The sequence below is a fragment of the Pleurodeles waltl genome, chromosome 3_2 (assembly GCF_031143425.1).
Source record: "Pleurodeles waltl isolate 20211129_DDA chromosome 3_2, aPleWal1.hap1.20221129, whole genome shotgun sequence".
In the NCBI taxonomy this organism is placed as follows: Eukaryota; Metazoa; Chordata; class Amphibia; order Caudata; family Salamandridae; genus Pleurodeles; species Pleurodeles waltl.
This window is the reverse complement of record NC_090441.1, coordinates 50,693,152-50,710,887: the sequence shown is the minus strand read 5'-3', so window position 1 is coordinate 50,710,887 and position 17,736 is coordinate 50,693,152. Positions and strand designations below refer to the sequence as shown.

At 45.4% G+C, this 17,736-nt stretch overlaps 1 protein-coding gene across 1 annotated transcript in view; it reads right to left on the bottom strand.

Moving 5' to 3' along the window:
• Nucleotides 1–15,123, bottom strand: part of GAS2L2 (growth arrest specific 2 like 2) — a 148,288-nt gene extending 133,165 nt beyond the window's left edge. Inside the window, exon 1 of the mRNA XM_069226739.1 lies at nt 14,056–15,123. Coding sequence (XP_069082840.1) covers nt 14,056–14,413 — 358 coding nt within the window. The 5' untranslated portion in view covers nt 14,414–15,123. The remainder of the gene's footprint in view (nt 1–14,055) is intronic.
• Nucleotides 15,124–17,736: the final 2,613 nt, after the last annotated feature.

Below are 17,736 nucleotides of genomic sequence, written 5' to 3'. Positions count from 1 at the left end.
CCAACTGTGGGCAAAATGTACAAAGCCTTTTGTGACGTGTTGCAGGCACTTATTTCAAATAGCAATTCCTATACACATGGTTCAATGGTTTCTGACCGAAATTGCAGTTGTAAACCATTGAAAAGTTAACGACCACTAAGTGGGTATGGTAACCCATTCTCTAAAAGGGATGGGGCCCTCTTGGGCCTCTTCCCCTTTGTGAATGTCAAAAAAGGTTCCTTGGGGGGAGGGAGGTCCAGGGGACCACTATCTAATATCAAAAAAACTTTTAAAAAGTTGAAACATTTTTTAACACAGCCCATTTCCTTTAAGAACAGGCAGAATTAAACACAAAATACATATATAAAACGCTATCATTGACATAGTAGTCTTATGACCCCAGCAAGCCAACATCCGTGATGTCCACCAATCATAGTTAGTCACAATTTGCACCTTAGCTCATTAATATTGATGAGGGAGTTTGGATTGTGACCCACTATGAGTCAGAACTTTATCATTCTATTGATTCTAATGATATATAGGTTGGTTTGCAAAATTCCACACTCGTCACAAACATTTGGTTGTAATCATTTATTGGTTTTTAAAGAAGTGTTGCATGTCAGCTGAATGCATTAGTAAGCACCTTTGCACCTAGCCTGCCACTTGCCAGTGGCCTCTATTTCCTGCTTGCTGCAGCCTGATCCAGTTGCCGCAGGCGTTTGACCAAATGACACAGCCGCTGCCCAGGTTTTCTGCCCAGGTTTTCCTGCTCACCGTTCTGCTCCTGTATGCTCCTGAACAGCGTCCAGTGCCAGGAACCCTGGCCCCACGACCATCCAACACAACCTCACAGTCACAGCCATCACCAAAGGCAAGGAACACCACCACTACTCCTCCTCCGCAAATTCAACACCACACACCGGCAAACACACTGCTGCTGAGCATCCCACAACACCAAGGTAGGTCATTTCTCATGCACCCATTGTGATTTCACTTGTGACCCCTCAGACGCAGACACCACTACCTCTAAACAACCGAACCATGCTACCACCACCATCCCACCAGTGGCGGCCGGTAATTTTAGGAGGGGGGGGGCGGAAAGCACAATCACACTCATTTATTCACACACGCACGCACATCCATTCACAACACTCATCAACATTCAAACATAAACACATGCACCAAACATTCATTTGAAAACACACACACACTTACCTTCAGCCTCGGAGGTCCCAGGAGGGTTGGGACTGCTGCCTTCCCTCACCGGCTGACCTTAGGTCAGCCAACGAGGGAAGGCAGAAGTTCCAACATCGCCACAGAGTGTGATGGGGTCAGTGAGACTTCTGAACCCACCCCACTCTGTGACGGGGTGTCACTGATTGACACTCACCCTGGGCGCTTCAGGGCCTACACCTGAAGAGCCCAGGTCAGAGTCAATGGGTGACGCTTCCCCTCATCACCGAGGGGGCGGGCCTCGAGGCACCTTTGCTGAGCCGAGGAGGTCACACCCATAGGAGCTGTGATCTCTTCAGCCGAGCAAAGTTCAGCTCAGGCAGCCGGGAGCATGCACAAATCGCACATGTCTCACTCCTGGCTGCCTGAGCTGAACATGAAGAGTGTCTGTCAGGCTGACCTTTGCTCAGCCTGACAGGCACTCTTCATGAGGGGCAAAGCGGGGGGGGGGGGGAGTGGCCCCTCCGCCCTAAAGGACGGGCCGCGGCTGCTGTCCACCATGCTGCTCAACATCTGATCCCTCCGGAAACAATCCACCGAAATCAAGAACCTCCTCAACAGCAACACACTCAACCTTTTCTTCCTGACCGAAACATGGCTCAACACTGCCTCCAACCCAGAAATCACAGCAGCCATCCCTCCCACCTACAAAATCATACACCAGGACTGAACCCACAAACCAGGCAGAGGAATTGTGATCATCTACAAAAATATGATTGACTGCACTACCTACTCGTACTTGGATACCAACCTCATGGAACATCTCCAATTCAAAATACAAACGGACTACAAAATCATCATGTAAGGGAACTCTCGCCTACTGTTTGTCGGACCCCCAAGCGAAATTCTTTAACCACATTGCAGACTTTGTTGATCCCCTCTCCATCAGATTAACCAAATACATCATCCTCAGGGACCTCAATTTCCACCTGAAAGAAACCACAGACCCCCAACTCCAGGGCCCTCTTCGACAGCGTTAGCAACATCAGACTCACCCAGCTAGTCCAAGGATCAACCCACACAGCAGGCCACATCCTCAAACCTATTTTCTTCCCCAGCAACCGGATCACCACGACCCACACGATCAGACTCATATGGTCCAAACACTAAATCATACATTTCAAGATACCCACCTAACAAGCCCCCCCACCAGATAAACCCAAAGCACCATCAAGATGCTGGGGTAAAATATCTGAAGAAAACTAGACCGAGACCCTAAAGGAACACCCATCCAACCACACCAGTAACCTCAATGTCGACATTAAGCTCTTTAATAAATTGCTCACGGACTTCGTCAACTGCACCACGCCCACCATAAAACAAGACCTCAAAAAACAACAAACTACCAAGCTGGTACACAAACGACCTTAGGGAGTCCAAGTGCCACTGCCAACAACTTTAGAGAAAATGGAAACGTGACAAAAACACCATCGCAAGATTCACATCTAAAGTCGCCCACAACCTCTACCACCAACAACTACAAGACACAAAGGAAAAGGCCCTAACTCTCAGACTCAAAGCCAACCCCAATGCCAAAGATCTCTTTACTGCTGTCAAGGAGCTCTCCAACCTTGCAGCTGCTAACAATTACATCATGGCATCCCAAGCACTCTGCAACAACCTCTCAAACTTCTTCAGACAGAAGATTGCCAAGATATGCAACACATTCGACCCACAGCATACCGATACAAATGCCCAGAAGAACACCTCCCTTATTGCCAAACAGAAGATAAGCAACTGCAAACCGCTCTCTAATGAAGACATTACTCCCTGATAAATACCATCTACTCAGAAGCCCTCTCAGACCCATGCCCCCACTTCATAAGAAACCTTGGAAGAACCATAATCTACCCTGCAATCATCACTATCATCAACATAATCACTGCCACCTTCCTGTATCCTGCCCTACTGAAGAAACCAACAGCAGACCCCAAAATCATGATCTACACACCCATCACACTCCTGCCTTTTTACAACTAAAGTCATGTAGAAAGCCAACAATACCCAACTCGCAGACCACTTAGAACTTCATCAACTCCTAGACATCTCTTGATCTAGCTTTCCCACCAACCACAGAACAGAAACAGCCCTCATTGCAGTCACCAATGACATCGTAAAGATCCTCGACCCAGGAGAAACAGCTGCACTTATCCTCCTCAAACTCTTTGCAGCTTTTAATATGGTCTCCCACAACTCACTCATCACAAAGCTTCAGCACTTGGGTATCTGAGGACAGACCCTCAAGTAAATTTACCCCTTCCTCACGGACAGAACTCAACAAGTTAGATTTACCCAGTACACCTCAGAACCCAAGAAACGTATCTGTGGAGTCCCTCAAGGATTGTCGCTCAGCCTAACACTCTTCTATGTCTACATGACGCCCTTGCGGATATCATCAGAGCCCAAAGCATCAACTTAGTATCCTACACTGACGACACACAGCTCATCCATTCCCTTACTGACTCAAGCAGTACCACCAAAGCAAACTTTGCCAACTGCATGAGCAACGCCCCTGCTTGGATGAAAAACAACTCCCTCCAGCTCAACGCAGACAAAACTGAAGTCCTTATGTTCGGCAAAAACCACTCCCCTTGAGACCTCTCTTGGTGGCACTCCGAACTTGGCACCCCAACCACCCATATGGATCATGCCAAGAACCTCAGGATCATCCTGGACACCAACCTCCTCAGGAGCAGACAGATCAAGACCGTTGCCTCATCATGCGTCCACATCCTGTGAAAGGTATGCAAGATTTTCAAGTGGATCCCAGTTAACACCAGACGGACAGTCACCTAGGCTCTTATCACAAGTAGATTTGACTATGGAAACACCCTCTACTTCGGAATCTATGCTAAGGAACTAAACAATTGCAAACCTGGGTCCCCACTAGATCCCTGCTCTCCTTGCATTTCATATTCAATATCTGTGTCAAATAACACATTTTTAAATGATATTCTGAATAATTTCTGAGAACTGCCATAGTACCAAAGAACATTACTACTACCCTGTTGAGTCTAAAGCAGATCCGACCCTACAGAGTAATTTTAGACCATTTTCACTTCTACCTGCAATTTCCAAGATTTTGGTAAAATGGGATAACCAGAAATTGTCTGATTACCTTGAATCAAATAATCTTCTGCGTGATTCACAGCTAGGTTTCCACCCCAGAATTAGCACACACTCAGCCCTACTTGAAGTAGCTGAATTAAATGAAAAGTTTATTATAGCAGAGTACTTCAGCATTTCATGAAGACAATTGTGAAGTTTTTACAACTTTTAAACAGTGTTTGTGAGGGGTATCCGAATGGATGGACAACCATTGACTTAAGCTAAATTAAGCTAAAACCAAAATTCTTCTTTTTGGCCGTAAGGGCTGCCCAGCAGCAATCAAGTGGTGCCTGAAGAACTATGGTCTGAACACACACCCACTACTTTAGCAAGAAATCTTGGCATCAAATTTGATACCTCATTGATACCCCAAACTCAAAATATTTCATCAGTAAGTTTTATAGAACTCAAGGCTTAACAAAAATGCTCAATCTGGTCCTGCATAACACTCGGAAGACCATTGTCCATGCTGTAGTTACATTGCGATTGGAAGATTGGACTATACATATTTTCTGTACCTGGGACTTCCTGCTTATTTGATTCACAGGCTCCAGATTGTCCAGAACGCAGCAGCCTGACTGATCCTTGGAATTCCTTCTCAGCAGTCAGCAACCCCACATATGAAATGGCTGCACTGATTACCAGTGCCTAAATGCATTATATGTAAAGCATTCGTTTTTTGCATGAACAGCCTTTTTTCAGAAAGGTCCTGTCTATATTAGGAAAAAACTCAAGTCTTACGAACAATCCAGATGTCTTAGATTCAACAACCTTATGCAGCTCCGGGTCCCCAAAATGTTCAAGGTGGCAGATCCGTTGCTTACCTTTTTTCCAAACTTTGAAATGACCTTCCTGTGGCCTGCAGAGGGCTTCTACTGTATCTATTTTTAAAAGCTAATAAAGACTTTATTTTCCATTAGTTTTCTAGTGATATTAAATACAGGTGCCATAGGGTTTCTAATTCTGCTGAGTGCTGGAACGCTTCTCTGAAGCAGCTATGTGCTACATAAATTGCATTATTATTGTTATTATTATTAGCAATGTATGGTCTTAGAAACAGCAAGGATTCTGGATCCTTGACCGAAAAAGAGAGAGGGGACCAATGACTGGATGAGAGTGATGCTGCGTGAGGGATCCAGCGGGTACGTTGCATCTTCGGTTGCATCTGTCACTTTGACAATGACAGGGACAAATGGAAGATAGCAGCTAAAGTATCGAAAGAATGTGATGACGGAGCTTACCCAGAACTACACAAAGAAGTGATTGTTATTTTAACAGTTGCTCTATAGCAACAATTTTACCATAAACTGAAATAATATATATTTGCTTACTTGTTCCATCAGAGGTTCGTTGTACTTCTCCCATTCTAGTTCTGAGCTGTCTGAGGATTTTCCTTCCAAGAGTGGTTTGACTGTTCTGTGAAAGTAAGACTTTTCCTCACTCGTAGGCTTTCTTGTTGTCCCACCTCATGTCCTCTTAGCAGAGAGTGTGAGGGGACCCTGGAGAAGAGGATTCTATTACCCTGTACCCCATCCTTTCTCTCCTAGCTGCGTGGGCTAGAAGTGCCAATCACAGGCCATCCAGAGAAAAATACAAAAATGCGGGTTGAGTTTAATCTCCAGGATACCATTATATGTAGATCGGCCTCACTGTCCATCACTAACTCTACCACAGGCTCGGTTCCCAAGCCCAAAATCAAAAGTAGAAAGCACATGAGTAGACATTCAACGAAAATCATCAGTGACAAAAAACGCCATGCTAGCCTCTCACAGTAAAAGGCCTAGATTACAATGGGGTTATAGGGACATACATGGGTCAGGCAGCCATTCCAGGTGTGAAAGCAGCCCTGAGCCTGCAGCCTGCTGGGAAAATGTCAGAGTGGCGGACTGGTCAGTCCGGCCACGGTCACTATGATGGTACTGTGCTTAGCTCAAACCACTGGGAGAATGCATGGATTGGTCCATCATAGAAAACAAAGCCAGTCTAAGGCGGCACACAGTACACTTCACTTTCAATGTGGCTGTGATAAGGAAACAGAACACACAGCACATGCCCCTAACTTTCACACTTGTAGGGCTATCAGGCTGCCCAGGAAGCGGAGATACCATCAATTTCTTGCTCACAACTTTGCACCAAACACGCTCAATGCTGTAGGGGTCGCAGAAAAAAATGTCAGTAATGTCTTGTGGTAGCTTTACCAATGCAGGAATCCAGAACCATGATGTCCTTGAATCAATTACCCACATCACACCCGAAAGGAAGGAATTCAAAATAGTCTATTGAAAAAATAAAAATCCTTCAATGGTCTTTAAATGAAGATCCACTCTCTGTCTGGACACTGGAAAAATACATAAAGTTGTTGGATATGCCTACTGTTTTTGTAGGTCACATATTGGGACTGATATTCTGGCATTACAAAAAATTAGATTTTCTGTATCTTAAATGGGACACATCTCATTAGCATAGATTGTGACTAAGAAGCGGGACCTGAGTTAATCATGTTAGGTTCTAAATCTGACCGACAAATCACATACAGATACAAGCAGTGAGTGCTTAACCTATTGCAGTTAATTAATATATTAATATATATATATATATGTATATATATATATATATATATATATTCGAATTGCGAGCTCTAAAAAATAAGAGTTATGAAGAAGAAAAATGGCATGACACTATATATGAGGGGCAAAGACATGCAGAAATACAGTATATTTTAACTAGGGGCCAAAGATACATAGACAGGTCACAAAAAGTAGCCCCAAATTGCACACAAATGTATGCAACTTTTCTATGGTTGTGCGATGCCACCAATCACACTAATAGGTCGCACTGCAAAATCTCCAGTCGCAGAAGGTCACAGAATTACCTGCCTATAGAGCATTAATTAAGCAGATTGATATTTGCAACCCCTTGTGGTGGCTAAAAAAACACAGGGGTCGTGGCCTGCAAGCAACAACAGACCACCATGCATGTGTTCACATTTCCAAATGGGATTATTTGTAAAGCATCCTGTGTTCATTAAAGGAACGGGTGCAGACATTAAAACAAAAAAACACGATTTTTCCTGTTTGGGAATCTTTGGAGAGGGGTAGGTGGCTGGAAATTAACAGGCAGTGGTCCCCCGAATATCGCCCCCAGGTCACCTAACACCATTCAAAAATGGGAAAGTGCCTTAAGAGGACACCTTTCCCTTTGCAAATCAATTATCACCTCCATTGAGCTGTAAGTAAGTACTCAAAGGTTTGCAAACACAACCCACTGATACATGTCATACCGAATTGTAGTTAGGAGAGAACACGTCTTTCACACAACTTCCTTTTTCAACTCACAAAATGGCTTTAAAACATACCTAAGAACCCTTTGATTTTGCGAACTGCCGAGTATGGAATTGCAAAATGGCTCTGCATATCAGGACCTTGGTGATTAAGAATGTCCCCCAAGCAAATACAGGGAACATTAAAGCGTATTTGCTCCTTTACTAACAAAGCCAAAAATATAGTAGGATTCAATAGGATGAAGACATGAGTTGCACACTGCCATCGCTAATTAGTCCCACCATTTATTATTTTTTGCCAATTGTGTACTGTATGTTAGAGATTTACAGTTCAGCTGCCTTTGATGTACCTGTTCTGAACATAAGATAAGCACATGTAGATGAATTTGTAAGCAAAGCTTGCACTGATGTAGTGTGCATGTGTGTAATTTGCACTGCTGTTGCCCATGCTGTACCTGCTCTGAGTGAAGTGTAGTTGACAGTGCTTTCATGCTGTGTGTGCACTGATTCTGCTTGTGCTGCATGTGTTCTTAATTCTGTGGAAACTTTGCGGAATAACTCCTGTGTGCAAGCTGAACTGGCATGGCTGCCTTCTACTTGCACCTATTAAATGTGCAAGGGATGTATAGATTAAAATGACTCATTCCATATCCGTTGTGTGTGGCACGAGTGTGCAGTGTTGCTGCCTGCACTGTAAATGCTCGACATGCAGAGCACAAGGTGGGGTGGACACAAGTGAATGGAGTACCCCCACTAATCTTAGATAGGGGAAGCCGTCTGTCCCTTCCTGGGGTCGAGGGGGGCGCAGAGGTGCTGCTTTCTCTTTCAACTCAAACTTGTGGCATCAGCTTCCATGTGACCCACTACCACACCTGTCCCATCGCACGCACATCACATGTAGCTTTACAGGGTGTTTTAAATCCTCGCGTCTGCCATCATCCTTAGCTTTAAGAGTGGCCCGGGAGAAGGGAATTGCCTATCATTGACTTTTACATCCCTCACCAGTGTGGGAATGTGTCGTTTTTTATGCTGGTTAAAGCCACCAGTATAAATCAAGCACATGAACATCAAACAGGTAACAAAAATACACCTTATATTTGCTCCATGAAATCTGTAGATTTTCAAAATAACTACATATAACTACCAAGTACCACGCCTGTTGAAAAATTTTGACGCTTCGAATCCTTTCTAACTGGTCGTAATAACACCTTAATATGTGGAAAACATATAAACGAAATAAATTAAACTTAAATAAAAAAAAATCATGTTTCTTTGAAAATGTTCAGTTGTTTTTATGAAGCCACTTCATAGTGATCATAAAACATTATCTTGATTAGTTAAAAATATAAATTTAAGAGTAGACAGATTCTTGAGAAATGTCTGCATTCCTTAGTTAACATTTATTTCCATGGCTGGTATATTCAGCAACACATTGTAACTTACACCTATTAAAATTGCAAAACATATCTGCTATGTGGGTTGTCCATCACCAGCACTGTGCAGCCAAAAAAAACAAACACCACCAAATAAACAGGCATGGAATAACTGAAGAGATCTGTCACACATTACTGGATAATTTTTGAGGTCTTTAATATGGTTCATTCACTGCAGGTCCCAATATCTACACAACCTGACTGCTTCTTTACATCTCACACACACAGATATGGGATGATAATAAAAAAGCCCATCCCAAGAAATCTCTCCACTTCTCTCTCCCTCCAACCATGCCAGCCCAGGACCAAAACTATAGACCAAGTCATAGATTGGACAACCCAGTGAAGTTACCAGCTAAGTAGACTACATTATACGAAATACCATAAAGTGACCTCCTGTGCTGTTCAAAGCTACCAGCATGCTGAAAACCATAAAACTGTGCATCTGTCTCTTACACATCCTCAGTCAACACACTGCTATGTGATGTGCCCCATAACATGCCACACCTAGGTGGTCATCATAAACGACACGGAAACACTTCCCAGATAGGATATGTTAGACCCGCTCCATTTTTCTGATGTCGTTTTTGCTGGTTTTAGGACTCTGCACACTTTACCACTGTTGACCAATGCGGAAGTGCTTGTGCTCTCTCCCCTAAAAATGATAGCATTGTCTCCTAGCCAACTGGCATATTTAATTTACTTATAAGTCCCTAATTAAGTGCACTATTTGTGTCCAGGCCTGTAAGGTAAATGCTGCTAGTGCGCCTGCAGCACTGATTGTGGCACTCAGAGAAGGAGCCCCTTAACCATGTCTCAGGCCTGTCGTTGCAAAGCATGTCTGTGCAGCCACCTCGACTTGGCATTTAAAACCCCTTGCCAAGCCTTAAACTTATTTTTTATTGCACAGAAGTCACCCCCTTACTGTAGGCCCTATGTGAAACACAGGGCAGGGTCAAGTGCAGTGTATTTAAAAGGCAGGACATGTACTTTTAAGTTTTACTTATCCTGGTAGCGAAAGACTCCCAAAGTTGTGTTCGCTCTTGTGAGACCTACTCCTCTCATAAGCCAGCATTGGGAATTCCCTAATATACTTGTAAGCTGTAATTCATGATCAGAAAGGAACAGCTACATCATGTTTCATATCTTTGGAATGGTAGTGATAGGTCCTCTGTACTGGTAAAGTCAAATTTAACATTACAGTTTTAGAAATGCCACTTTAAAAAGTAGCCATTTATCTGCTCTTACTGCTCTGTATGCCTTATAGCCTATCTCCATTACAGGTCTGGACTAGGCTGGGTGACGGCTACATTTGTGCATTTCATCCAGACAGCCACAAACAAAGGACAACCAACTGCATCTGCATAATGATGGGCCTTCATGGGCAGGAGGATGGGAGTGGCTCTCATACTTCAAAGGGTAATGGCCTGACCCCACACAAAAGACTGATTAGCCCCACCCTACAGACAACCTGGCAGACAGGAATGGGCTGAAATGGAACTGGTGCATTTCAAATCCACTCTTGGAAGTCTCCCCCATTTCAAAGGCACTTTTGAGTATAAGTAGTGGGCCTCTAACCCCCTAAAATCAGACACTTCTGGAACTGAACCTCTGTTAGAAGAACTGTTGTGCTGTTGATAGGACTGGACTGGACTTTCTGGAAGGACTGCTTTTCTGCTGGTTGCCCTGCTGCCTGCGGCTCTCTGACCCTGCTGGAAGGGCTCTTCCCTCCCAGAGTGATCTCCAATGGCTTGCAGGCTTCCCCCCTGTTCTCCTGCAATCTCAGGAACATCAACACTGCCTATAACTCCCATGGTACAGCTGGACTCTGCTCTCTGTGATTCTCACCCTTGCCTGAGGTGCCCCCTCCAAGTTCTGGGCCTCAGGAGAGGGTTCCGCAGCTGCTTTCTGCAAAAAGTGACATAACGCCTCCAGTGCGGGAGAAAAATCGGCACATCGCTCCCAGATGGCGACGCAGTGGCTGCCCGACGACAGCAGATTCACATCCTGCGTGGCTTGCAGACTATGCTCTACACAGCCCGACAACAAAGCATTGCATTCACTTCCATGGAGCCTGATGACAACAAAGTGGTGCGACTGCATGGTAAATATTAAGGCATTGTGCCCTCAGCGTCTACACTTTACTCCATCTAAGGTACTGTTCAGCAGACCCTGTGTGGTTTCTCTAGCTCAGCCTACCCTCCATTGCGGTTGGCCTGGATTTTGAATTTTGCACTGGTCCCTCATGACCTCAAGTAACCTTTTGACCGCTGGGGACTTCTAAGCACTGTTTTCACATTTAATCTTTAAAAATTCATATCTCGAATTCCACTGGATGGATGTTTGTCATTTTGGTCTTGTTTTACTTCGATAAATATTCTCTAGTTTTCTAACTTGGTGTAGAGTCTTTTTGTGAACTGTGTTACTGTATGAGGTATTGCACAAATACTTTACACATTGCTTTCTAAGTTAAGCTTGCCTGTTCTGTGCCAAGCTACCAGAGGGCGACCACAGGATAATTTAGGTTGTGTTGCGACTTACCCTGACTAGGATTGTGGTCCCTACTTGGACAGGGTACATACCTCTGCCAGCAAAAGACCCAGTTTCTAACAGGATAAAAGAAACACCATCCTTCCCTTCACACACCCTACATGGTGTAGCATGCTACTCATATAAGCAAGCAATTCAGCACCCCACTTAGGAGTAGTTAGCACTACATAACAATAATCCTTGTTCATTATTTAGAAAACGCAAATTATTGAATGTCTTTAAATTCACGCATGACTCTTTAAGTTTAAGTCTTTGAGTTTGTGTACTGCCAAAAATATCCACTGCTTTGCATTCATGGACAACATGCAGATGTATGTGTGTGGGTTAGATATGAATATATGTTTTATTCATACTTTCATACATATGCTCTACAAGAAAACATTGTACCTCAGCTTTCAATGTAAAACAGGACCAATGACTTTAAAGTGAAGCTGTGGTAAGACTGTGACATCACTTCCACTGACATCAATCAATATTTCTTATGCTAGATAGCCCCCTCTACTACTGTTTTCGAAGCACGCCCGTTCAACTTCTATAGTTTGTTGCAAGGCCAGCTTTAGAGTTAGAAGCGCCTGGTGCGACAGTCTTTTTTTGTGCACGCTGAGATGACCTACTTCTCCACAGATTCCCGCATTACTGCTTCCAACAGTGCCACTCATCTCATACCAACCCCAGGGTGTCGGAGCACTTTACACCACACACACATTATACAGACAAAGAATCTTACGTGTGCAAATCAGCCTATCGGAAATGTTACACAAAGTGATGAGGAATACCGTTCTGTGTTCTGCATGGTACATGTTCTTTTACAGCAGGCATATTAACCCTCTGGGCTACTTTATGCTGAGTCAAAACTGCCTCCAGGCAAAACTTTGATCTCTCTCCATCAGGAAAATTAATCAGCTGCCTTATCTTGACATTTTTATTGTTGCCTGAAAACTGCTGGATACAAGAAAACAGCAGGTGCTTCTCAAAACAAAAGTTATTTCTGAAAACAGCGCCTTTCCCTGAGGTCAGCGTCAGGTGCAGCTGCACCAGTCGCATCACCCTAAAGCCGACCCTGGTTTGTTGTGTGTTCATGCATGTGATGTAAGTGTACGCTGTTTTTGTTTTGTATGCTCCACATCTAAATGATGTCTGCATGCTTTTGTGTGTGTGGTATTGCTCCTACCTAAGTTGTATATTTTCTGTGAGTGAGGGAGCTTTCACTTATGGTGTCTGTGCAGTGGCTGTGCGATGGCTGACGGAAGCCTGAACTGCTGCAACTAGCAGCTTACCAAAGCTGAGGGTCACATACAGCACAGATGTCTATGCTGTACAGTTCTGAGTAATGGAAGCTTGCCCTGCTTCTACCTGTGGCTTACCTGTTCTTAGGGAAGCATGCATCATTTGGGTCTGTGCAGTACCTACCCCGTGAGTGAAGGAAGCTTGCACTGCTGCAACCCACGGCCTGCCTTTTCTGAGGGAAGCATGCAGCACTGATGTCTGCTGTACCTGCTCTGAGTGAGTGATGGAAGATTGCACTGCTGCAACCCACAGCCTGCCTGTTCTGAGGGAAGCATGCAGCACTGATGTTTGCTGTACCTGCTCTGAGTGAGTGATGGAAGATTGCACTGCTGCAACACACGGCCTGCCTGTTCTGAGGGAAGCATGCAGCACTGTCTGCTGTACCTGCTCTGTAAGAGACTGAAGCTTGGACTCTTTTTTTTTTTTTCTTTGTCCGGAAATTGAGTTTCGTTCTGAAACAGACAATCAGATAGCAAGAAGCTTGGACTTCTATACCCTTTGCTTACCTGCTCTAAGCTGTGGCGCTGGAACAATTTTTAGAATGGGTGTGCTGCCATTAATGTTATAACACTGAACTTATCTGGTGTGTGAAACATACAAGAGTCGTACAAAAACAGCAGAAAAGGCATTATGTGGGGAAATCGGGTTTCAGTGTATATTTGTCATTTATGTATCACCAAGTAAAGCATCTTGGTTTCTTTTTACCCTATTAAAATTCCTGTTTCCATCACACTTCAGAATTACAAAAAAGTGCTTTATTTGTATTTTCTTAATCATGGATATAATTTCAAATAAGTGTATAGTTTATTTCCCTATATTTAAATGTTGTTGTGTGTCTGAAAACACCTGGCATGCTTTCCTTTCGTTTCTTGTGCCCCAGGAGGATTGCCACCTAGACCACTTATAGAAAACCCTCGCACTTTGCTCTCAGAGAAGTACACGTATACTCCAGTTTCCGAATAAGAAGATATAGCCTGGTATATGACATTTATCTTTTATCGTGCAGCAAATGTGACGAAAGAAAAACATTTACATTTGCTCCATCACCTTCTGAACTCCGGCGTGATTATTTCTGGGGTAATGCAGCACCCCCGGCACCTTACTACCAGCGCCTATGACCCTAATCCTATGGGTTCTCAGGCGCGTAATGCACATACAACAGACGCCCCGGGAGTGACCCCTCACCTGTGATGTCCATCTCCTTCCGGCACCACTGGATGAAGTTGGAGACGTTGTCACGCGCCTGGAAGGTTCCTGGCTGGGCCATTCTGTTGACCCTCAGCCGGGCTCGCGGCAGGTGCACCTTGCCTGCCAGGGCCGGGTACTCGGCGCTGAACTCTGCCGCCACCCGCGTGATGTTGTTGGCATGCTGGCAGAGTACGGATCCCGTCTCCAGCACCTCCAGGAAGGTGTCCACGCTAATGTCCAGCTCGTAGAGGTCCTTCAGCCACTCCGCCATGTCCTCCTTCATGGCGAAGAGGTACTGTTCGCTCGACTGAAAGGTCCGGATGCTGCGCACCCCGGCACCCTGCACCCCCGACATGGTGCCAGTAATGTCTTTACCCAGCAGGTGAAGCTCCTGAAATACCTAGCGCACCCCCGATTTATGTTAAATAGTCTCAGTGCGCTACTGTTTTGGATGAGTAAAAACACGGTCACTTCATCAAATGTGTTGAGATTTTTTGGCTACAGTGTGGCTGTACCAAGGGATGCGCCTTGGTCCACGGACTGCAAAACGTCTTCCTTGCGAGCTGCAAAATGCAAGGGAGATGCCTTGGTTGCCATTTGGCAATGTCGAGAAGTTATTCGGCCTGCACAAGCAGCTTCCCAAAAGGTTGCACTGGGCTCATAATTACTCAAGCAGCGCCGACATCCCCCCAAAGGCCAGGATCTCATCGGCAGATGATGGACCCTTCCCTTGCTGCACGGGGCTGTCTCGTCGCCTGGCTCCGCTGCAAACCTCAGACACCATTCTCAATGGCGAACAAAGCACCTGCTACACCAGTCTTCCCCTGCAGCGACCACCAGCACCAGACACATTCCAGCACCCGGACCTGCCGCTCTCCTGCACTTTGAAAACTTGCTCATAACTTTTTTTTTTCGCCAGCTCCTCCTCCCGTCTTCGGCACATTCATTCTCCGGGGAGCATCGCCCCCTTGCAGGTTTCTGCAGGGTGGTCTTTCGCCGTGCCAGCCCTAGCCCCCTGAGCGCAGCAGGTCGTGCGCCCCTCGCGCACGCACACTGGGGGTTGGTTTGTTTCCCTGGCACAAGCGTCCTTCCCTGTTCTCCTTGGCGACGCGGGCTTGTTTGAAACACGCCCTGTTAACCCTGGCTGGTGGCGACCGCTGCCCTCACCACACCTCACTGTGCTGCTCGCCTCGGACCTGCCCCAAACCCCGTCGCAAAAGGAATGTCGCTGCATCCATGTGACGCTGTCTGTGGTTTGTCACCAAAGTTACCCTTTGTGACTTCAGGCTCGAGGGACCACACGTGGGAGCAATATCTGAGACCGTCCGAGGGAACGATTTAGAGAGAGGTGTATACCTAACACGCAGAGATTGGCATCTGACTTTTTTTTTTTGCCAAGTCACAAAATAAGTAGGTATGGATCTGTTGTTTACCTACTGTAGACTTTTCCTGCGTTTCCTCAGAAGAAAAACAAGCACTAGCAAAGCCAATAGATATGTTGTTGTCCACCAGCTGTTTGGTTTTGTCATGCTTGTTTTGGAATGCAGTTTTGTCAACAACAAAAAAAGATCCTCACTATGTAAAGAGGGCATCGGTATTTTGGGGAAGGCTGAGAACTAGCTAAAAGGCACCTCCCCCCCAAACCCCCAACCAAACCCGCTCTTCAAAAAGACAAAAATTATTGTCTAAGCCAATAGGTCTCACATATGCAAGGGCTATTGGCTTTGCCAATGTGTTATAGCAAAGTTGTACATCAGCCTGTCTGCTGTTCAGCATGGCTAAACGTACCAAAGAAGAGAGTGGCGTGGAGTGGACTGTTGTGGAGTAGAGTGGCGTGTCGTAGAATGGAGTGGGGAAGAGAGGAGTGGCGTGGAGTAGCGTAGAGTGGAGTGACGTAGAGTAGTGGTATCGCGTGGCAGAGTGGCGGACTAGAATGAAGTACAGTGGCAGAGAGTGGAGTATCATATAGTGTTGCAGAGAACATTGTCACTGAGTGGAGTGTTGAGGAGTGGCGTAGACTGGAATAGAGTGTTGTGGAGTGACATACAGTAGAGTGTTGTGGAGCGACACAGTGGAGTAGTGAGTGGAGTGACAGAGTATTGTCCTAGTGTGAAGTACAATGTTATGGAATGACAGAGTGGTGGAGTATCATTAAGAAGTGTGTTGTGGAGTAGAATAGTGTTGTAGAGTGTCAGAGTGGAGTAGAGTGCCATAGTGTGCAGTGGTGTGGTGTAGTGGCATACAGCAGAGTGGTGTGGCTTAGAATAGAGTGTCATGGAGTGGCGTCCAGTAGAGTGGCGTAGAATGGAGTAAAGTGGCATACAGTGGAGTAGAGTGTTGTAGAGTGGAGTGTTGTGGAGTGACGTAGAGTAGTGGTGTGGAGTGGGGTAGAGTCTGGAAGAGTGGCGTGGCAAGGAGTAAAGTGGCATGGAGTGGCGTAGAGTATCACAGAAAGGAGTGGTGTAGAGTGGAGTAGTATAGAGTGGCGTGTTACAGAGGTGAATAGCGTGTTGTAGAATGGAGTGGCGTAGAGTAGAGTAAAGCGCAATAGCATGTAGCACAGGGTCAGCTGGTACCCTTTGAAAGTGGTGGGGCGAGTGAAGTGCCCCATCACTTCCCCAAAAAACAAATTAAAACACCCTCTCCCTCCAAAAACCCCAAAGTGAAGCATCCTTCCTTCCAAGAGCCCAAAATAAAATACCACCTCCCTCCAAAAGCCCAAATAAAAACATAACACTAACTACAAAATAAAATACAACCACTACACTTACATGCATTACACATTTCAAATAATAAAAAATAAAATAGTAGGGCACTCACCCACAGGCTGCACGTCTTCCTCAGTGTTCTTTCCTTCTCTGATGCATGAAGAGCTCCTCTAACCAATCCAGACCCCGCTCTCATGCTGTTAATAAACATGAGAGAAGCACTTGGATTTGATAGAGTGGGGTGGCTAGACGCTCCTTCAAACCATGGAGGCCTGTGCTTGGTCTCCAGCCAGCTGTCTTAAGACAGCTGGGTGGAGAGCTTCAAAGTGCACTTGTCACTTTGGCCGGTGCAAATCAGCCTGCCAAAGTGACATGCGCACTTTGGAGTGTCCAGTCAGCCCTGCTTCAGTTCTCTGCTGCCAATCAGCAGCAGAGGACATCCCCGGCATGTCTCTGGGCTGGCACTAATGCAGTGTGCGCTGCGCACACCGGTAAAAATAAAATGGCAAAGAAATCTTTTCATTGCCATTTTATTTTTTCCTGTGCGTCTCACAGCAGGTGGGGGTGACGCTCCCATGCCCTTGAGAAGAAACCGCCACTGGTGGAGTAGCAAACAGTGGAGTAAAGTGGCTTGGATTAAAGTGGAGTGGAGTGTTGTAGAGTGGAGTCGTGTCATAGAGTGGTACAGAGTAGAATGGTATAGAATTGAGTAGTGTCAGAGTGGTGCTGAGTGGAGTAAAGTGGTGCGGAATGCCATAGGGCAGAAAGGTGTACAAATGGATTAGAGTGGAATGTCATGGTGTGGAGTGGCGTAGTGTGTTATATAGTAGAGTAGGGTCTTGTAGTGTGGGGTGGCTTGAGTGTCAGAATGATGTTTCGTGGAGTGTTGTAGAAAACAGTGGAGTACACGGTGGAATGGTGTTGTAGATGGGAGTAGAGGAGTATAGAGTTGTAGAGTGGAGTGAGAGTG